Source organism: Rousettus aegyptiacus, unplaced genomic scaffold (assembly GCF_014176215.1).
Source record: "Rousettus aegyptiacus isolate mRouAeg1 unplaced genomic scaffold, mRouAeg1.p scaffold_m13_p_4, whole genome shotgun sequence".
Lineage (NCBI taxonomy): Eukaryota > Metazoa > Chordata > Mammalia > Chiroptera > Pteropodidae > Rousettus > Rousettus aegyptiacus.
The window spans coordinates 102,031,041-102,054,717 of NW_023416307.1; the positions used below are offsets into that span (position 1 = coordinate 102,031,041).

The 23,677-nt window shown below is 37.3% G+C and overlaps 1 protein-coding gene across 5 annotated transcripts in view; it reads left to right on the plus strand.

Moving 5' to 3' along the window:
* FRMD4B (FERM domain containing 4B) overlaps nucleotides 1-23,677 on the plus strand; it is a 301,185-nt gene that overhangs the window by 199,666 nt on the left and 77,842 nt on the right. For all 5 annotated transcript variants that reach the window (XM_036219480.1, XM_016119212.2, XM_016119211.2 and 2 more), the window contains 2 exons: nucleotides 987-1,079; nucleotides 13,011-13,095. In XM_036219480.1, coding sequence (XP_036075373.1) covers nucleotides 987-1,079; nucleotides 13,011-13,095 — 178 coding nt within the window. The remainder of the gene's footprint in view (nucleotides 1-986; nucleotides 1,080-13,010; nucleotides 13,096-23,677) is intronic.

Consider the following 23,677-nt stretch of genomic DNA (forward strand, 5'->3'; position numbering starts at 1 on the left):
CTTAAGTTTTATGTCAACAAGCATAATGGAGTCTATGCCCTCTGGGAATTTACAGTCCAAAACTGATCAACTAGTTGAAAAACTTGAAAAGGTCATGTAAGCAGTCCTGAGCCACAGTATCATCAGCCCTTGTATCTCTTGGAGGTCAAAATTTAGGAAGAACTATTCATAGCCATGAACTTGTCGAGTCTTTTGAGTAAATAAATATGCTTAAATATTAGAAAGTCCATAATATATATAGAGAAACAGCACCCAGGAGGTGTTCAAATCTGTACTTTTAAAAAAGCTATAGTATTGTTATCTTTGTCTGTCTGATTTCATTAAATGACCAGAAGTTTTCTTCTTCATGACTATCTAAAATATTTCAGATTTCGTATTTCATAAGAACTTGAAGATTAATATATTTAATATCACCTGGCTTTCTACCTCTAAAGGCAGTCAGAGTTGTTCCTTGTTTATTCTCTCAGATATAGATACTTATATGTATGCATATATATATATCTCTTTTAATTTTTTTAAATGGTGATATATTATACTCAGTGTTATGCACCTTGCTTTTTTATTTAACATCATATTTTAGAAATTGTTCAAAATAAGGTTATAAAGATAATCTCAATTTTAATATGGCTGTATTGTATTTCAACACTCAGTTTAAGTTCACTTTCTTAAAACAATACCCTTTTGGACATGTAAATTGTTTTGTGCCTTTTCGCTATCACAAACAATGTTTCAGTGAGTAACTTTGTATGTAGGCCATTTTCCACATGTGCAAGTCAGCTCCTAGAAATGGAAATGCTGGTTCAGAGGCAGGTGCTTTTATAATTTTGGTATAAATTGCTAACTTGTCTTCATTACTGATTGCAACAGGTTATACACCTACCATCAGCACATAGGAGTAACTTTCTCCACAGCTTCGCCAACACTGTGTAATATTGAACCTTCCTCTGATTTTCTGTTTAATTTTTTTCTTTGTTTTGCTCTTACAGAGGTCAGCAGAACTGGCTACAGTTAGATCACCGAGTTCTTGACCATGATTTGCCCAAGAAACCAGGCCCAACCGTTTTGCAGTTTGCTGTGAGGTATGTACCCGTAGACACATTGAGCATCTCCACCTCCCTTTTAAAAAAGAAAAAATTCTGGCGATGAGAGATAGAGAATAAAAGAAGTGTCTTATCAAAAATTAGTATGTGAAAGAGATTCTCTGCTTTCTTAGTCTGGGGACCAAGTTACCATAGATACTGTGTAGAACTATTTTCTTTGAAGATGAAATATAGAATCACCTTCCTTTATTACTCAAATGCTCAGTTTGAGCCCCATGATCAATTTAAGGCTGAAAAAGGTAGGTAATATATTTTAATACATAAGTCTGTTTCTGACTCAACATACTTTTGATTTTTATATTTGAAATATGGCAAACATTTGTTATTACATTTTATGTAGGAATATTTTCTAGAGACTATAGAAGTAATGGAATTTATACATTTTACACCTTTAATATGAATAGGAGATAAAATGCAAACAAATGCTCACTGAAAGAATGATCTCAACAGTGTGGAAATCTGAATTTAGCTTGCATTCAGAGAGGCTGCTGGGTACAATGCATGGAGTCATTCTCTGAGCTCTGCTTGGGCAAGTCACTCAACCATACATATGGACCTCAATTATTTCCTCCTGAAATGGATATATTAACTAAATTAATGATTTCTTAAAACCACCCCATGTTGGAAATATTGTTTTACATTAATTATTCACACTCTAAGATAAATAAAATGTTATGAATAGTAACACTGAGTTTTTATACCTAGCTTAAGAAATAAAACTTTACCAATTTTGCTGAAGGCCCCTCACCCTGAATCTTCATCCTGAATTTGATGAAAATTTTTGTTTTCCTAAAGCCAAATATAAAATTAGCTGCTATGGTAGATTTATGATAAATCTAAATATGTTTTCCAAAAGCTCAATCAACCTGAAGAATATTACTATATTCTGAGTTTATGTTATTTTTTTGAATGTTGAAATCTGCTTTGTTTTGGCATGATAGTGGAAGTTTCTTATTTTTCCTTTCTGGGGTTTTTATACTATGATTACCTGGCAAAATCGTGTTGATTTCCACAGTTTTTTTTTTTTTAACTTCAGTGTGCTCCATGAAATACAAAAGTGTAGTAATAAGATGTGCTACCTTTTTTTTTTAAGGATCTTTTTATATATGAATTGATGGTGAATTATGGATGGTAGCTTCCTCTTATTCAGTAAACAAAGTGTTGACAACCTCCAATTTGTTGTTTGCTTTCTGCTTTGAAATCTGGTTTGAAAATTTCTTTCTTACCACCACAGATCATATTTTTAAACCCTTGGAAACAGGTAGCATAATGGTGATTTGTCCAGGAGCGTAGCCGATGTAGACAATGGACAGAAATCCTTTTAAAAAATATTGGAATTTCTTGGAAAGCATGTGAGTGCTTTTGTCCATGAAAATGGAGAAAAAGACAAACATGAGCCAGCAAGCAATGGAGAAAAAATGCATATTAGTAATTAAGTAGGGGTCAGAGAATAGAGAAATTTTAATTGTGTATTATGTAGGGAAAATGGCTTCACATAGATCATTTTTTCCACAAAGAATTATATCGTGACTATAAATATTTCAAACTACATCAAAGTATAGAGAAAAAAGTAAAAATTACTCTCTGCGAGCCTTCTTTTTCACCTCTGCCCCTAATTCATTCCCCTTCTTAAAGAAAAATAAGGAAAATAAGTTGTTTGGTAACTGACCTTTATTTTTTTTATTTGGAACTCTCTTATTGGGTATATAAAGATCTAATTTATTTCTTTGAGCTTCCATAACTTAGCAATCCAGTCTCCTATTAGACATTTAGGCTGCTTCCTATTATTTACATTAAAATATAAGCTGCAGTTGATACCTTTGCACTCTTACCTCTGTGCACACATGTAGTGTTTATGTAGCGTAACTTCTCAGTAAAAGCATTATGTCTTTGGAGAATTTAACAAGTACCTTCTATGTAGTAACCAGATTTGTTTACTTGTTCTTTGACAGCTAATATCTGGTCTATTTTTGGTCTCAAAATACCAGGGGAGACAACTCTGTCTTCCCTCCTGTACAGTCATTCATAAAGCCGCCCTATCTTTTCGGAGCAGGTTCCTGAAATGCCGGAGTAGCCTGCTGCTTGTTCATGAGTTTCAGCACTTACTTAGAATATTATCTCGAGAGTGTCCCGTAATCACTTGGCATGACTTCCCCTTAACTACTTCATGTTTAAAACCCTTATCAAGTTTTTAATTCACTTAATTCTTCTAACAGTATAATGAGATCATAATAGTCTTTGTTATTATTTCAATTAAGCACTTGTTGTTACTCCAATTTAATTAAAGAAATGATCAAGCAAAAGCACACACCGAAGAATTAAGAAAACTGACCCAGGTCACTGAGTGGAATGTAGTTTTTTGGAGGTCTTACAAATGTGGTTGCCACACACCCAGTGAAGTCAGCTGCCTTCTGAGGGCCTCTGGCCTCCTCTTTTGGAAAACAGAACTGCTGGTGATACACTTATATCCCAATAGACAACACCACCAACCCTCTAGGTTGCCTGTGTTGACTGAATATTTGTTTAGTCCCTGAAGAATAGAACCTAAGACAGCATTTTGTTCTGTTTGGATATTTGGTCACTATATAAGAGCCTCTGGAAATACAGAAGACCTCTTTTGATATCAGGGTCATTTCCTCTCCCATTAGCAAATATAGCTGCCTGCACTGGAACATGGGTGCCAAGCCCCTTGTTCATGGACAGTGAAGTGTGCAGCTGCTGAGTAGTTAATGCTTCTGGATAAAGAATGTCCCACAGTGGTAGCACATTACAGGGTCTCTCTTATTTTTTATGCATACGATTAGAAGTATCCAAATGCCAACAATGAAGATAGGTTCATTAAGTTATAGCATGTTTACAGCGAACAGTTGGTCACTTTATAAAAGAGATTAGATGAAAAAGTATATTGCATTTCAGAGCTTCTCCAAGTGTCGAGGTTGGGGGTCATATCTGATCCATCCTGGAAAATTTTTTAAACTATAGTCACACTCCTCCAACCTCCAAATCTCCCAAATCACCCACATTCCTGGCCTAGATTCTGATACAGTGAAATGCAATGGTGAATGCAAGTTGGTTGTGAGAAGTAAGTAGTCCAGAGACACAAAACAATTTTGCAAAGTATTAAGCACACATAATCAAATATCATTTTTTATTGTAAAATTTATGAAAAAGCAAAATACCATACAGTTGTGCTCTCAAGAACTTTCCTTTCAGCCGAAATATAGCATTAACCCTGTGGCAGGCACTGGGCAAAATACTGCCTCATTGATTCCTGAGCTAAGCACTGGGGTCCTACAGATTTAGGTGGGTTAGACTTTCTCCTGGTTATTATCCCCCGAAATGCAGAGAGCAGCTCAGAAACATAAGCTGCTGCTTCATGAAGGAAGGAAAACATTTAAGGTGTGGGCACTTCGTTCTCCCTTTATGAATTGCAGAATTAAACTGTTGTCTTTTCTTTAGTTATAAAAATCACAATTATATGTGCTAAATACATGTATGACACATGTGTGTATCTACACCCATAATTTATTTATACACCATAATTTATGTAACCAGTTCTCTATTTCCATGTGAGTCCCAACTCCCCCAGGTTGCTGGTGGACTTCTCCAGGCAGGGGTTGTTATCTGCTGCTGTAAATTATCTCCTGCAAACACATGGGCCTCTTTGGTAATGCAGCCCAGATGTGAGCATTTGAAAAGCTTGATAGTGAGTGAGCAAGCATTTAAATCAGAGAACAGGGACTTGGCGTGACCTCATTGGAAAAGCTCCCATTTCCTCACGGGAGGGCAATAGGAGGTAGCTCAGGCTGGTACCACTCAGCTCCTCGCAAATCCAAGATCTTGGAGTCTTTCACCCCACTTAGTCTTCTGAATGCCTCTTTTTTTTTTTTTTTACTTTATTTCTGGTCTTCCCTCTCCTCCTCCCCATTTTACCTTCTCTTTCCAAGTCACCTTTGCTGTGCCCTAGGCCTAAAAGTGGCCACTTAGAGCTACCCCTAAGCATTGTCTATGACACTCAAGGCCGAGAACTGACCATATTAGTGGGAAGTTCTAGGGGGAAATGTGGGGGGGGGGGGAAACTGCTGTCTTTCTTTCATCATTCCTGCAACACCACATCTTTGAAAGACTGCTGAGTGCCTTTCAGTATCCCCTGGCCTGGTTATGGTACATTCAGCCTTAAAAAGGGTTTAACTCAAGGAAGCATCATGACTACAACCTGTGGGACCCCATCATTCGGCCTGCGTTTTTTCTAATAGAGCCAAATAAATGGACTTCAATACAACAGATAAAGAATGGTGAACAAAGAGATGTATTAATATGGAATGATGCCCTCAGCATATTCTAGGAAAAGGAAGCAGACCACAAAGTAATATATGCAACATGGTTTACACTTATATCAAATATTTAGATGGATTAAAAAAAAGTCTAAAATGTTAACAGTATTTAATCTCTTGGTAGAATGATTATGGAAATGCTTTTATTTATTTTTGCTTGTCTATATATCTTTTCCTACAGTGAACATATTACTTGAGCAATATTTTTATGCAAGTGTGAGGAGTGATAAAAGGAAGAAAAGCTAAAATGTTTGTGACTGAATGGCCATTCAAATAAAAATATTTTAAAGCTATCAAGGAGTAGGTAATTTACAATAAGAAGAGGACAAGAATGTGTTAAAAAAAAAAAAAAAAGAGAGAGAGAGAGAAATTACTGATTCCTCCTACTGTAGGTTCAACAGAGGAGAGCTGGGGGTGTGTATGAATCAGCCAGCGCTCTTTGCCCACCCACCACACTCCCATCTGAATACACAATATCCCTGAACCAGGAAATGATCCTGTCAGTTGCCTTAATATCAACCACGACTTCCTAAGCGGCCTAACCCATTCTTGAACTTTGAGGCAATTGGTTAGCAGCCTTCATCTTTGAGGATCCAATATTCTTAATTCATATGAGAATTCTAGAAAGACACAGAATCCTTAAAACTCATACTTAATCTTGATTCCAGTTCCTCACAGGATTATATTTCTCAGTGTGCTCCCTGATCCAGTATCAGACATCTTTGATGAGAATCTATTCGCTCTCCTCTGTAATCTGTCCTAAGGGTGACATCAAAGGGGCAAAAGGAAAGAATTAGTATTTTGAAGGATGAAAAAACCTGTAGGATGCAGAAGTTAAAAGTTTGGCCTTTAGTACAGGGTTTCTCAATAGCGGCACTATTGACATTTTGGGCCAGGTAACTCTTCATGTAGCGAGCCATGCTGTGCTGTATGATATTTGCAGCATCCCTGGCCTCCTGCCACAAGATGCCAGTAACACCGTCCAAATCGAGACTATCAAAAAATGACATTACCAAATGCGCCCCACCCACCCAATGAGAACCAGGGCGTTTGCATCAACTCTTCCACTTATTAACTGTGTGGCTCTTGGCACCTTCTATAGGTCTGTTTCCTCACCTATAAAATGGAGGTGGAGCTACAGGAAGGTAGTACAGGGGGTTGTTAGAGGATTATCCATGTTAAATATGTTATAATAATAACAATAAATGGTAACTATTTTTATGATATAAATAACAGAGACTACTTCGACCACATGTTCAGTGGGTGAAATATTCCATAATGTGATACACAGCCTTTGAATATGGAAGTTTTGGGGCTGTCTGGCTTGGGGCTAACCCATTTGCTTTTACACGGGTTGGGGGAATCTCATTGTTTGTCTTCATCATTCACCAGGCCCAGCCCTCACCTCTGTATCCAATTTGCCTCTCCCGCCTTTCTTCCTGCCTCCTCAGAGCACTTGTCCCTTTTTTATCACGGAGTAAGGGAGCAGGCTGTTTTGAGGTTCTGAAGGGAAGAAGCAGGCGCAAGGAATTTACCATGTGACTCTGACACTTCATAACTGCCTGGGGCAGAAGACTCCCTCCCCTTTTGGACAGGTCAGAGCAAGGCCCTTCCCCTCCTGGGCCTCCAGCCCATCCCTGAAAAATTCAGAAAGAGTGGCTTTGTGGGAGAGGAGCAACCGGGCAGGTTTTTACAGGCTTACCTGGAGGGCACTTTCTCGTTCCCCTGGCTATGCCTGGAAATTCGGAAGTAAGAAAGAGTTTTTCCTGGCAGAGGAGCATGTTGTAGGAACAAATAGTGCTTCCCTTGGGGAATTCACCAGGGGTGCACTCCTTCTAGAGATGAAAGGGAACTTATGGGACTCCCACAAGCACTGTGTAGTAGCTTGGAGAAAGTGATGTGCTTGGAGAAAGTGAAATGTACTTAAATTACACTGCTATCTTCAGCATGCATTATAAAATGAGACTATAATATTGCAGGGTCATTACAAGCAATAAACAGAGATCTTCTTGTAGGGTCATTACAAGCAATAAACAGATCTTCCAGCTCAGAATGTGGATTAGGATCTGATCGAAATCTGTTTACGCAGGTGGCTTCAGTGAATGACTAAATTACCCACAACAGCTGAATGAAACCTGGAATGAGGCAGTTTAACTTAGCCCTTAGTGGGTGCAGGTCACAAACTCAGCATTGTTCAGAGTATGAAGTAATTGAGGCACTCCTGCCAATTCACCTTCTTGGAAGATATCACTTAGACATAGTGAAGGCCCTAGAAAACAAAGAAAATATACTTAAGTGAGGAGAAAAAGTTATAAATGGTCAGAAGAGCATTTGACAGTTTTTCCCATTCTATGTCAAAACGGGCACTTTTGTAGCATTTTGCTTCCTCGAAGGAAAGAATTTAGGAAAGATACCTGGAGTTTCTATTCTTATTTTTATAGTTAAAGCTTTAAAGAAGTTCCCAACTAAGTCAGTGCCTTTGGTACAGTACTGTCAATAGAGGAATAATAATAGTACAGTAATAATCACCACTACTCATTGATGCTGAGCTACATGCCGTTCACTATGTTGAACACCTTTAAAACATCTGTCATTCCTCTGATTTGTGGAAGAAGTAAGGAAAGTGGCACTTAAAAGCCAAAAAGCTGGCCCAAGTACCCAAGACTCATCAGTGGTGGTAGAGCTGGGGTTCAAATTAGTATCTCCCCAAACCCATAGTGTTGACTTTGACCATGATGAAAATATTGGCCACCTACATGTAAGAGACTGTTGATGGACAGCCCATTCCAACCGACCAGAGTGTTCTGCTTTTTGACAGGCATGTATTGTCATCGGGCTAACAGGCCTGCCTCCCCTCCAATCCATCTGTCATGTCGTTGAGGCATGATCTTTTATCACTGATGAGTGGTTAAGGGAACACCGGTCCCATCGAGAAGGGGGAAAAAGAAATGTCACTGGAATAAGCACGAAAAGTAGAGATAAAACCTCCTCAAGCAAATTCTCTTCTCAAAAATTATACTTGTTATATGAGATTTCTTTCCAAAACATATGCCTCGTCAAACAGCTTGAGTTCACTTTGATACTGAAAATTTAACCATGGGCTTCATCTTCATAAAATCTTAGTGAAATTGTTCACGGTAAGCATGCAGAAAGGAAACAGTATCTTTTTGCCAAAAAAAAAAAAAAAAGCTAAAACAAAAGGTCTTTATTTTATGATACTGGAATAGTCCATTTCATTTCATGAAGAAGCCCTAGATTTTTTTTTTTTTTTTTTTTCAGTTTATGGTTCTTGCTAATAACTGTGCCTGGGGAGCCATTCTCCCAGAGAACCCTCTGTACTTTTCATACACTCTATAAATATTAAGTCATTACAATGGTCCCCTTCAGGAGAAATGGGATCCTGGATTCAGGGAGCAGGTAATCCGATGCCTAGGCAGAAAGGTAGAAGGCAACAGGGCAAGTTGCCAGAAAACAGTGGGAAACAAGATAGGGACCTGTTTATTGGAACTGAGGTATAGTCAGGGGCCTGGGCTTCAGGTGAACCCAGTTTCTAGTACAAAGGTATCTGTTCAGAGTTGGACAAGCCACAGTTGATTTGGTGCTAAGCAATCCAGCTCCCTGCATATGGTTTCTTAAATTCTCAAAGACTAGCAAGAGGCTTGGTCTGGCTAATATGCCCTTTCTCTGGACTTCCCTTCCTACCTATGTTACCTGGTGAACTCATACATTCTTTAAGACTCAGTTCAACTGTCTGAGGGAACACATAGTGTCTTGTGGCGCTTAGTCTTATGGATTTCAGTTTGGCAGCCTTCTCCCTCTTGTTTCATAAGCTGAGTTCATTTCATCCTTCCCTTGGGCCCCACTGCCTCGTGTACATGTTATATTTCATTGTCATTGTTATTTTAGGAAAGCATTCTATAATATTGGTTGGGAATATGAACTTTAAATCCTGACTGGCCCAAGTTCAAATCATGGCTCCACCACTTCCCATCTCTATGGCGTAGGGAAGATGCTCTATATACCATCTGTAAAATGGGTTTATAATTTGCTACCTACAGTGTCTAGTTGTACCGAAGATTAAATGAAATGATTCCTGTAGAGTCCTTTGTCTTGTCCCTAGCACATAGAAGCCCTCTATTATTTTTAATTCTTTGGTTGCCAGCAATAGGAAGCAATTGTGGCTAACAGAATTGAAGGAAAACAGAGCCAACAAGGCCTCAGAAAAAATACCCAGGCCTCTGCAGGGGTCTAGAGAGTAGAAAACCATGGACAATTTCATCAAGGTATTGCTGGCAGAACACTCATCTCCAGCCACCTTTGATCTTTAGGTCATTCTAAGTGTATTTATATTCCAGGGTGAAAGAATCTGACTGATCTAGCTTGGGTGTCATGCCCACACCTTGGAGAGGGAGCTCTTTGCTGAGAATGTGCTCTGCTCTTTTATATCCAGCCAGTGACCCTAAAAGCTTTTTGCATATGTGACTCCTGCTGTAGAGCACTGCAGCTTTATTTATTTATTTGAATGAGGACTGGATTTTAAATATTAAGGAATTACTATGAACTTTGTTAGTTCATTGAGGTTATGCTTTTAATGCAATCTTTGCTAGAGATAATTCTACGCTAGAGATATATATTGAAGTTATTAAAAGTGAAAGGAAAAAATTCTAGAGGAGAAAACCGACGCTGAGTTTTACTAATCTGACCTGGGACTTTTATAGGGCAGGGAGATCACTTCCTCGGGGAAAACATTTCCCTCCTGAGACTACTCCTATGACTTTTAAAAAGGTGTTTCATAGGTAAAGTCCAAATCTATCACTGTTTGTTTTGTTTTGTTTTGTTTTTTGTTTTTTGTTTTTGTCCATTGATCTCTTTCTCCTTTTCGAAACAATAGAGAACGAATGTATTTATGTATGTGTTAACACAGGGACTATTGCACTGGTCTTGTTTCACTGCCTATTTTTTAATGTTGAGCTGCAAACAGTTATCCAGGGTTTAGCTTCCCACATAAATGCTGGTCGAATGAACCAGTAGAGGCAGCCAGGAGGAGGTTCTGTTTAAGAGCACTGTCTACAGAGTCAAAGGGACCCAGAGCAGGATCTAGCCCTGCCAGGTAGACAAATCTCTAAAACTCTGCATCAGGGAAATGGGGGTAATGATAGATATATCCCACCCAGGGTTGTTGTGAGAATTAAATGAAACAGTGAATGGAAAGCACTTGGTCCAGCACTTAAGTAAAAGCTCAGGAAACATTAGCTGTGATACTGCTGCTGCCCTTTCAGGCTGCCCCTTGGAAGCCTGCTCATTTTTTCTTAGTTGAAAGGGATAAAAGTACATGCAAAAGCAAAGAAAGCAGGAAACCACCACCACCGCCTAGTTGAACCGGAAGTTCCTTCAGGATGCAAGGGACTTAGTTGGCCTCCGGGCCTCCTGCTTTGTGTCCACCATCGCAGAGACTCACTACTCTCTGCTTCTGCTCCATCATCTCCTGCCATTGACTCTTGTCCTTCTTTCCCTTTCTCATGGTTTCTGCTTAGTACCTCCCTCTACTTCCACTGTTTCCCTTTTGACCTGTCTCTCTCAGAGACTACACATGATTGGCTTGTTCATTCTTTATCCCATGTAAGGACAATCTGTTGGGCTGAGCTCTCTTTTTCCAGCCCATTTCGCAGGCCACCTTCGAATCGGGTGGCTATACTTCGTCTGTCCAGCAGTGGCCAGGGTAGGAGAAACTAGATCGATGAGAGAATATCCACATTATAATGGATTCTGTCTTGGTGAAAGCCAGATTATGAATGTTTATCACACTACCCAAGAAATGCTCTGTACCTATAGTACTTTCCCCACCTGGATTCTTTATATCCTTCGGAATCCTGTTTTCTCCTAGCCCTCAGATATAATTCAAACCTCATCAAGTCCTTTAAGTCTTTCTAACATAATGTAAGTTTTGTTGAGCCACAACAGTTAGAATTTCTTGAATCCCTATCATGTATGTGACAGTTACTATATGGGCACTTTGTGTTTATCTCATTTAAATTATACTTGGTAAGCATCCTTATCCCTCTCTGTAGATAAAGTTATCTTAGACTCAAAGCCGAAGTCATTTCCACCAAGCCACATTGGATTAAATTCCAGAAAATGGATTTTTATTAATAATTGTTAAAATTTATTGAGTGTTTTACATATATTATCTAAATTAATCCTTCCCCAAACCCTATGAATTAAGTGCAATCAACACCCATTTTCAAAAAGACACAAAGAAACTAAATAACTTGCCCAAAGCCACACGTGGAGGTGGTACTCTCTATTTTAGGTCTTTATGATTCCAAAGCCTGTTTCCCCCAACCGCTCGTTTTCCTCCCTTAACTTTCTCTTCTCACAAACCTAACACTCATCAGTCTTCATTAATATCACGTATAAGTGAGATAAACCCTTGTAAGTAACATAAAAGATTTATTCTCTTTCTGGAACTTCCTTTAATGATTCATTAGAGGTGGAATTTTTCAAAATATTTTATATCTCAGTGATAAAATCTTTCATGGCCTTTTTCAGTTTTATGTATTTATTAAATGTTTTGTCATTGCTAAAGAGTGGAGGGTGGAGTAAATGCCCAAGGCCTTTTGTGATTTTGCAGAGCTGAGGACAAGCTCACCATGCCACTTTAGCCCTTGTTTATCTTGCTTGACTCTCACCACTTTGGGAGCAAGTTCTCCTACAGGACCCAAACTGTGAGCTGTCTTGGGGCATTAGGAATCTTGATGCATTATTCATCAAGCTAGTGCTTGAGGTTTTTCCAACACTTGGGAAAAACCTCAGGGCTGAGGCTAGCCCAGTCTCCCACCCCAGAGCACTGGCCAGCTTCATCATTGGGAGATTATGAAAACAGAAATTGTAAAAGACTCCCCACCTTCCTACATGGGGCTGCCAGAACTCCTAAGAGAAGGACCTTCAATCTGTGGCCACACAGACTGAACAAGCAAAAGTCCAGGAAACTGGGTGGGGAGAGTGTGGTTCAGAATACTCTGATTTGCATGAGAAAAGACCAAGATTAAGTACTACTAAGAGTTCAAGACTTCTGGCCTAGGGATGAGAGAGAAGGATGGTGTTATTAAAACTCCTGGTGGATGGGGGCTAGGCAGGCATGGGGCCCTCACACCCACCTCATGTCTGAAAACCACTGAGCTGCCAACAGACCTTAAGGTTATAACGTGCTTACTCAGCCAACTTCTGCTTTCGACTTCTGCTCAAGGCTCACCTGGGCTTTGTTTGAAGCTGCCTGAGGTAGTACGAGCTCCCAAACTGTGTGTATCAAAGAGTACTCAACACAGATAAAGTTGAGTTTGCAGTTGGATGCCGTTTTGAATTTCACTTTAACTCACCTTCCAACACACAAAAAAACGAGGAGATTTTATCTGCATATATGCAGACATCACATCCATTCATGTATGTTGCAGATTCAGAAGACCATCCCCTAGTTTCACAAAATTTTTTCTCTGCTTTTGGGAAAACTGAGGAAATGAAATCATGCTGAGATAAGGAAAGAAATCTGAAGAAATAAACTTCTGTTACTATCTTTCAGGTTTTACATTGAAAGCATCTCGTTTTTAAAGGATAAAACCACAGTGGAACTATTTTTCCTGAACGCAAAGTCCTGCGTGCACAAGGTAAGGTGCTCTGTTTGTTATGTTCAGAGGACTCCAGATGGACTGGAAGTGTACAGAGAAACCACCTGTGTTTTTATGTTCAAATGAATATAAGGCAAAAAAGGCCATAATCTTTTCCAATGATATTTCCTACCTCACCACGCCCCCCTAAAAATTCACAGCTCTTCTTAAATTCTGAATAGGGATGATAGCCATCTGCAGAGGAATCATGTTCACACAGAATCCCCACTAACCTTAAATGCAGCTAGTCCTCCACACAGAATGACCCAGAAAGACATAAAGATGGATCAATCCAATTGTGATTGCAACCTCACAAAAGTTAGACCAGAAATCTTTTTTAACAGAATATGCTCCACATTTACCATAATTCAAACCCAGGATTATTGAGGGGTCTCTGCTGAGAGCCTTGTGCTTTAAAGCCATGTTTCAGTTACCTGCAGTGAAGAATCTTTTTTAAAAAAATATTTGTTATATGTATCTAATCCATCGAGGACAGATTGCTTTTGTGAAATTCAATAAAAACAAATTGATAGAAAAATGATTCTATGCTTGGATGTTGCAGCCATGTCAAATTGCTATAAAAGTTTTAAACACTCTCAGTTCTTGTCTTATCTCCTTGTAGAGTAGCACTGTTTTGGAGGCCTCCTCTCTGTGCTCTTCAAATCACATCCTCGGCTAGGGTAGGGAGGCTGCAGGGCCAAGACGTGCTCACCAGAGCTGGGCGCTCCTTTCTAGGTTATAGTCTCGGTGCTCAGGATGTCAGACGCCATGCCTACTTCTAGGGCTGGCGGGAGCCCCTTCTGCCCACATATAGCTCCCTAAATCTGAGGGTGGCCAGGGACACTTGGATGGTGCCTGGCCTGGAGAGACAAGGAGGACAGGCTGTGGGTTAAGGTACCTACATTTGTACTCTTCCCCTAGGCTACCAAAATGTTGAGGTTGCTCCATTGCGCACACATGCCTTTAATTTGTGTAAGACTAAGCAAGAGTAGAGTTCTGCTCATTTGCTTTTCACAGCTTTATTGAGATATAATAGACTTTACATATGTAAGTATGCAATCTTCAAAGTTTTGACATATATACTACCCATGAAACAATTACTACAGTCAAGATAGTGAATAAACACAACCACTACAGATCTGCTTTTTCTCACAATAGATTAGTTTACATTTTCTAGAGTTTTATATAAATACAGTCATATAATAGATAATCTTTTTGTTTTCTTTCAGTGAGCAAAATTATTTTGAGATTCATCCATGTTGTTGCATGTATTAGTAGTCCATCCCTTTTAGTTGCTAAGTAGTATTCCATTGTATGACTATACTTTAAATTGTTTATCCATCCACCTGTATTTTTTCCTATTTTTTCCAGATATGTAATTTACTAATATATAATTGACATATAACATTGTGTAAGTTTAAGGTATACGATGTGATGATTTCAAACATATGTATTGCAAAATGATCCATTCACCTATTGATGGACATTATATTAGTTGGAAGATTAATACAAATAAAACTACTGTGAACATTCATGTACAAATCTTCATAAGCATATGTATGCTTTCTTTTCTCTTGGTTAAATACCTAGGAGCGGAATGGCTAGATCATATGGTAGATATATGTTTAACTTTTTAAGGTACTGTGAAACTATTTTCCAAAGTGGCTGTGCTATTTTAAACGTTCACCAGCTGTGTATGAAAGTCTTAGCTCCTTCACATCCTTTTCCACACTTGGCATGGATAGTCTTTTTCATTTTAACCATTCTTATAGCTGTGTAGTATTATGTCATTGTGGTTTTAATTTGCATTTCCCTGATGACATATGATGCTGAGCATCTCTCATGTGCTTATTGACCACCAATATATCCTCTCATGTTTGAATCTTTTGCTCAATTTCTTTGGGTAGTTTTCTTGTATTGACTTCTCAGAATGTATGCATTCTGGATACAGTTACTTTATCAGTTATATGGATTGCAAATATTTTCTACCAGTCTGTGGCTTGCTTTTCATTGTCTTAATGTCTTTCAAAGACTATAAGGCTTTTATTTTGATGAAGTCCATTTTATCAATATGTTCTTTTATGGATTATGCTTTTGATATTGTATCTCAGTAAACCTTGCCCAACTCAAGGTCACAAAGATTTTCTCCTGTGTTTTCTTCTAGAAGTTTTAGAGTTTTGGGTTTTACACTTAGGTCTATGATTCATTTTGAGTTGATTTTTATATATGGCACAAAATATGGATTGAAATTCTTTTTTTTTTTCTTCATGTGGATATCCAATTGTTCCAGCACCATTTGTTGACTAGCATTTCTCCATTGCATTGCCTTTACACCTTTTTCAAAAATCAGTTGTCCATAATGTGTAGATTTTTTTTCTGTACTCTCTATTGTGTTCCACCGATCTATTTTAGACAATGTTTATGCCACTAGTATACTATTTTGTTTACTGCAGCTTTATAATGCATCTTGTAATCAGAACAAAATCCAACTTCATTCCTTTTCAAAGTTGTTTTATTTATTCTAAGTTTTTGCATTTCCATATGAATTCTAGAATCAGCTTGTCAATTTCTACTAAAAAAAAATTTGCCGAGACTTACATTAAGATTGCACTGAATCTGTAGATAAATGTGGGAAGAACTGACCCACATTTGAGTTCAGCTTAACAGAATTCAGTCATTAGACCCATGTACAAGGTATATGTCTTCAGCTATTAAGATCATCATTAATTTCTATCAGCAGTGTTTTCAATTAATAGGTCTTTTGTAAGATTTGTCCCTAAGTCTTTCATATTATTTAATATGATTGTAAATCATAACTTTTTATTTCAATTTCTGAATGTTCATTACTAGTATATAGCAATACTATCGATTTTTGTATATTAATCTTGAATCCTGCAAACTTGCTAAACTCACTTTTTACTTTTGGTAGTTTTCATTTCATTTCATTTTCTTCTTCCTTTGGGCTTAATCCACTCCTCTTATTTAGTTCCTAGACAGAAGCTGAGATCACTAATTTAAATGTTTCTTTTCTAAGATAGTCATTTAGTATATAACATTTCCCCTAAGGATTAATTTTATGGTAGCCCACAAATTCTATGTTGTGTTTTCATTTTCATGCACTTCAAAAATTTTTAAATTATTTTTTAAATAGTTTCATTGGCCTGTTGTTATTTAGAAATGTGAAGTTTGGTTTCCAAATATTTGGGGATTTTAAAGAGATATTTCTGTTATTTATTTCTCATTTAATCCTGTTATGGTCAGAGAATACACTTCGTGTATTAAATCCTTTTAAATTTATTGAGACTTGTTTTATGACCCAGAGTATGCTCCATCTTGGTAATGGTTCATGTGCACTTGGGAAGAATGTATATTCTGTTGTCACTGGGTGGAATGTTCTCTAAATATTAAATAGGTTGATAATGGTGTTCAAGTCTACTATGTCTTATTAATTGTCTACTTGTAATCAAACAGGGGGTATTGAAATCTCTAGCTATTATTGTGGATTTTACTATTCTCTTTGCAGTTCTATCCATTTTTGTTTTATATATTTTGAAGCTCTGCTATTAGGACATAAACATTTAGGATTGCTGTGTCTTTTTTATTATCATTGTAAAATGATCCTCTTTATCTTGGTAATATCCTTTATTTCAAAATCTACTTAGTTTGATATTAATATAACCACTCCAAGTTTTTTTGATAAGTGTTAGCATGTTAAATCACTTTTCATTCTTTTAAAGTGTTCTGTGTGTATATTTAAAGTACGTTTCTTGTGGACAACATAATAGTCTCTTTCTTTTAATCTATTTTGGCCATGTCTGTCTTTTAACTGGTTCTTTACACTATTTACACTTAATGTGATTATTGACATGGTTACATTTAAATCTGTCATATTGCTATTGGTTTTGTTTGTCCCCTCTGTTCTTTGTTCCTATTTTCTGCCTTCTCTTGACTCATTATTTTATGATTCTATTTCACCTCCTTTGTTGGATTATTAGCTATAACTCTTTGTTTTATTATTTGCAAATAACAAAATTTAGGGTTTATAGTATACACCTTTAACTACTCAAGTTTACCTTCAAATGCGATTATACCATTTCACATGTAGTACAAGAACCTTACGATAGTATATTTCTATTTCTCCTCTCTCAGCTTTTGTGCTATTGGTGTCATACATTTTATTGTTAGAAATGTTGCATATACACATAACATCATTATTGTTTTTGTGTAAACATTCAATTATCTCTGACTGCTTTGAAGATTTTCTCTTTATCACTACTTTGAGTAATTTTAGTTATGGGGTGCCTTAATATGGCTTTCTTCATGCTTCTCGTAATAGGTGTTTATTAAACATTTTGGACTTGTGGTTAATAGTTTTCATCAAATTTGGAACTATCTCAGCGGTTTTTACTTCAAATATATTTTGCTGTCCTCACCAATGCTTCCTTTGGAATCTCCAATTACACGTATAGTAGGCTACCTGACGTCCCATAGCTCAGAGGTGCCCTCTTATTTTTATTTAATTCTCTTTTCTGTGTTTTATTTTATATCATTTCTATTGCTATGTCTTCAGTTTCATTCATCTTTTGCAATCTAATCTGCCATTTATACCATCCCACATACTGACATTTTTATCTTTAAAAGTTTAACCTGGATCTTTTTTACATCTTGCATATGACTCCTTAACTTTTGAACATATACGGTACAGTTATAATTATTGTTTTAATGTTCTTGTCTGCTTATTCTAATATTTGTGTCAGTTCTGGATGGTCTTGACTGACTGATTTTTCTTCTCATATGGGCCATGTCCTTCTGGCTATTTATGTGCCTGGATGCTGGATATTGATTGGATACTGAACACTGTTTAATTTTATCTTTTTGGTTGCTCCATATGTTTAAAACACTTGTTTTAAGATACATTTTAGTTATTTGGATGCAGTTGATTTTTTCGGGTCTTACTTTATGATTTGGTAGGCTGGCCTATGGCTAACTATCCCCCACCACTGCGGCAAGACCTTCTTGAGTACTCTACTCAATGATTTATGAGTTTCAGTTTGGCTGGTAAAAACAGGCACCATTTCCAGCCCTGCTTGAGAACCATACACTCTACACTTTTCATCCTTTCAGATATTTCTTTCTCCAACTTGGTAGGCTCTTTTCATGCATCTTGTGATCAGTACTCTGCTGAATACTCAAAGGAAACCCTCTATAGATCTTCAGTATTCTCACTCTGTATAACTCTCTTTACTCTAGCACTCTGTTTTGCAAATTCTGTTCCTTTTATTCTCTCAAGTCTCTCAATTCTTTCAACTCAGACAGCTTACTCTGCTCTATCTATGTTTCCCCTTCATGTCCTTGAAATGTAATGGCAATAAGTGAGGACAATCACGAGGTTCACCTTGTTCAAGATTCATTGTCCTTTGTTGCTTGATGTTTACTGTTTTGAAAACTACTGTTTCACATTTATTGTCCTTTTGTGTTAAGTTTTTTTCAGGTGAGAAGGTAAATTCAGTTCCCATTACCTCGTCTTGACCAGAATCCGAAATATTCAAAGCAGTCTTTGGTTAATTCAATGGAGAAATTAAAATATTCCCATTACCAAAGGCTTTGTTACAGTCTCCTTTTCTGAGACTTGGGCCTCCTAAAGAACTCCAATGGTCGACTGATAAGTAAACACTTATATAGCAAATGCAGGATTTACTGAGTCAGGAAAACATTTTGCAAACAACATTTGGTCATTGTCTTCTATGTGGAGAAATACAATTACTCCTTGTGATATTTTTCACACCCTAGCTGGCCATGGTCCAGTGAAACAGCCTTCTTAATTGTTTGCTCTATTAATGATGTAAAGAAAGATAGGATGTAAAATTTAACTTGTGCTATTTATCTTGTGCACTGTATGCTAACTTCTCTTGGTCTTGAGGAAGTAATGAAAAGCAAAGTCTTTTTAAATTCTATCCTATCTTATGAATGTCAGTTCCTAGGATGTCTTTCTAAGTGGGACTTACCAAAGAATTTAGAACTTTGACAAAACATAATATGGTAAGGCACTACAATATATGACTGTTATTGGGATAATTATTTTTAATTCAGTTGTAGGAATTTAGAGTTGAATATTTTCTATCTAAAGTAATATGCAGATGGCTAGTAACAAACAATCCTGAGAGACCTTACAGGATCCGGAAGACGATAAGTTGACAAAATTGGGCAGCCGTTTGATAAAGCAGCTTTTAAATAGTTTCTTAGTCTTGACCACAGGAGTAAATAAGTTTTATGAGAACTTAGCCTCAGCTGTAGAACATATGTAGGTGGATTACTGGTTGGTGAAAGTCAGTCTCCGGTGGTAGTAGCTGTTGTTAATGCAGGGCTCACTGCTAGATCTGAGAGTGAATCGAGCTCTCTTCCACAGTGGGAAGAGGATATTCTTCCCAGCAGTGATGTGTTCAGAACCTCTAATCACCCCTGCACACACACTTTTTCTTCCCTGCCAGACAGCTTTCCCTTACTGCCAGTTCTTTCCTTCCACTGACGACAGAAACACACAGGCAGGACGAGAGAACTCTTATTGCAAATACTGACAAACCCACGATATCTTTATACATGCTTGATTAGTAAGAAATATGATCTGTGATGAGGCTTAACACAGTTACTGAATCTCTGCATAGCTATATACATATGGATTTATATTCACAGAATTCAGCCCCATGACTATTATTTGAAACATCTGGGTCGAATGGTCATTTTATTTTTAATTTTTGAGGAACTGGCATACCATATTCCATAGTTGCTGCACCAATTTATAATCCCACCAACAGTGCCCCAGAGTTCCCTTTTCTTCACATCCTCCCCAACACTTGTTATTTATTGTCTTTTTGATAATAATCATCCTGACAGATGTGAGGTAATACCTTATGATGTGGTTTTTATTTGTATTTCCCTGATGATTAGCGATGTTGAGCATCTTTTCATGTGTCTGTGGGCCATCTGCATGTCTTCTTTGAATATATGTCTATTCAGGTTCTCTGCCCATATTTTAACTAGATTGGTTTTTTATCTCAAGTTGTATGAACTCTTTATATATTTTAGATATTAACCTTTCATCAGCTATATCATTTGCAATATCTTCTCTGATTCGGTAGGTTGCCTCTTCACTTTGCTGATGGTTACCTTCTCTTCTCAAAGTAAGAAGTAAGCTTCTTACTTTGATATAGCCCCATTTGTTTATTTTTGCTTTTGTTGCCCTCTTCCAAGAGACATATCCAAAAATATATTGCTAAGACCACTGTCAGAGAGCCTACTGCCCATGGTTTTTTCTAGGAGCATTATAGTTTTAGGTCTTATGTTTAATTCTTTAATTCATTTTGAATTTATTATTGTATATAGCCTAAGAAAGTAGCCCAGCTTCATTTATTTGCATGTATCTGTTCAGTGTTTTCAACACCATTTATTGAAAAGACCATCTTTTCCCCATTGTAAGTTCCTGCCTCCTTTGTCATAGATTAATTGACCATGTAAACATAAGTTAATTTTTTTCTGACATTTTAAGTCCCAATTTAAACATGAATGAAAATGAAATTTGTTCTCTGAAAAAAAAAAGTCTATCTTAGCAGTAGTTATGACAAAACCTGGCTTAATGTATTCTCGTCCTTATAAAGTAATCCAAATGATTAAGTGTTTCTGTCCACCATGACCTGCTGTAATTTGTAATATAAGAAAATGCATTTAAAATCGAACTGTGTTTTAATCTTGACGAGGAAATGTAATTCAAAGGACAGGTCATAGAAGTAGGGCTACATCTGAGCCATACCTGCTATGTGATCTTAGGAAAGGTACTTTACCTTGCTGAGCCATTTTTCCCATTTTAGTGTGATTCCATGAAATTAGGGCAGAATTTCTCTGTGTCACCTTTGACTGCTTTGATCAGATTTACAACAAATGCTTATTTTTAATGAGCATGCTCTTTCCTCTTTGCCTCTCTCCAGACCAGAGTTAGAATTGAGAAGACGGCTAGAAATTAGCCTTTTCAACAAAGTTCTCAGATGATTCTCTTGAACACTTTATTTGAGGAACCACCGTGTTTTCTGCATGTTAAAAATGCAGAATGTTTCAATACATGTTAAACCTCACTTTGAGATATATGAATCAAGGTCCACAGACAAGACACTAGAAAAATACCCTTTTATTTCTCTTCCTCTCCTTTCTAGAAGTTAGAAAATAAAAAAAGACCTTTCACCTTAAAACAAGAAAGCAGAAGAAGGTATGAAATTTATTTCCAGCTCTGAGACTAATGGGAAGGAAAGAAATATCTTTCTGTACATTATTGTGTGCCAGCATTGTATTAAGTGGTACACATTGAAGTACATTTGATCCTCACTATAACCTGTGAAGAAGGAAGCTTATGATCTCCTTTTACAAATTAAAGAACTGAGGCACAGAGAGGTTAAGTAGTTTGCTTAATGTCACAGAGCTACTAAGTAGGAAAAGCATCGTTGGGAAATAATACCAGAAGGAGACCCTGGCCCTTATAAACACCTCTCATTTGTCTCAGTTTTTTTTTTTTTTTTTTTTTTATTCATTGCTCTGGGAAAATAAAAATGTCCTCAATAACTTAGAACTCAGGGGCTATCGTTACAAAGTGGGCTAATCATAGCAAATAACAATTATTGAATACATATAATTTGCTAGGCACTTATTGTGTATATTCACTCATTTGGTTCTCACTCCAACCCTATTAGGTAAGTTAGGTAACTTACCTACAGGTAAGTTCTATTGTTATCCCCCACTTTACAGATGGAAATACAGAGGTACAGAGGTTAAGTAACACACACAGGTCACATAGCTAAAAAGTGGAGGAGGCAAGATTCATCCCAGGCAATATGCCAGTCAGAGTCCAGTTTAACACAGACTGCCTCTCAGTGGATGTGGGTCGTCTGCTCACTGAACATGCATACCCATGGCGTCCTGAGATTAGGTTCCCTCTTTCTCTTATTTCCAACACTGTTGGATATGCAGATGGTCTTCTCTCATGGTTGTTAATGAGCTGACTCTGATCATTAGGGACCAAATGACTTTCACAGTCCGGGCTGGAGGACATAGCAATTCTGAAAAGCTATTTCAGAAGTATATTAGGACTCATGTTGGAACAGAACCTACCAGAAAGTTAGGAACTGCCCATGCGGGTCAAGTGTTCCCAAGGAAAGCACTGTTGTCTGAGTTGTCATTCAAGCGAGGGCTCTTGAACCTGTTTGGCTTCCTTGGTGAGAATGCAGAGGGGCACACCTAACCCTCACAAAACAACCGCCTGTGCCAGGTGGTGATGATGTGGAAATGCCGAAACTGACGCTGGGGAACATGGAAGTACTTAACGTGGAGGCTGTGGTCCACCTCGGACAACCTGTTGCCAGCTGGAAAAACCTAAATGAATAATGCAGGACTATAGGCTTGTCCCCAGTAATTATTTTGGAGGCCTCTTTGACCATATCTGTGACTTTAGTAGTCAATCAACATTTATTGCTAGCACTCATTTTTTTTTTAATCAGGTATTTGAAGTCATGCTTGGCAAATAAAAAATAGTATTGGCCACCTTGTCTCTCTTGACATGAATAAAATTATTATAATGAAAAGACAGAAAATATGGACAAGCAAGTGCAGTTCAAGAGGTGCTGTGTGTTAGAGATTATGTACAGGAGTGGCGAGGAGGAGGAGGATGGCAGCTCAACTTCCCTGAGGACTCACCAAGTAACAGTCACTGATTTTTTTCATGTATTAATTCATTTAATTCTCACAACAACTGATATTATTATTTATTATTACTTTAACAAATGAGGAAAGGGAAGCATAAATAAGGTAAATAATTTGGCCATGGTTAAATAGCTCATTAACAGTGGACTAATTACTAGGCAGTCTGACTTCAGAAATAATACTATTTGTCTTCATTCATTCATTCATTCTCTCATTCAATAAAAAAAAAGTTATTGCATTTCTACTAAGGGCCAGGATTTCTGATGAGTTCTGCATTATCTGTAGTAAAATAGTTAGCACCAGTACCTTCTTGTGGCCTGTCCTAAGTCTTAAGGATTCTTCCATTTATACATTTGTATGTTGGTGTGTGTTATGTTTATTTTAAAGACAAGATGTCTGACAATACTTTCTAAGACATAATAGTTCTGAAAGATGCCAGGACCTTAGAGATACTGAACATGCCCAGAATTCTTGATGTTACTTGTTACTCCCTCCTACAATAATATAAAAAGCAGTTTGGAATATTTTTCTAGCTCTGCAATATAAGAAATCTCACAAACAGAATTAGAATTTTGTAATACGTATACACATATGCGCACACACACTCACAGAACTTTAAATCTATAACTTAGGAATCTCATGATCATAAGCTGTTTTCATACCAAAAGGAATTTAAGAAATTTTGAATATTAGACCACTTCTTGGAAATTCACCACATGCTTTGATATATTGAAGGTTTCGTGAAGTCCTTCAACATACAAATGTGTGATTTTATTTAACCCAATATTTTTCAGACTTTCCTGCGTATGAAATTCTTCTTTCAAACAATACTTACGAATGGACT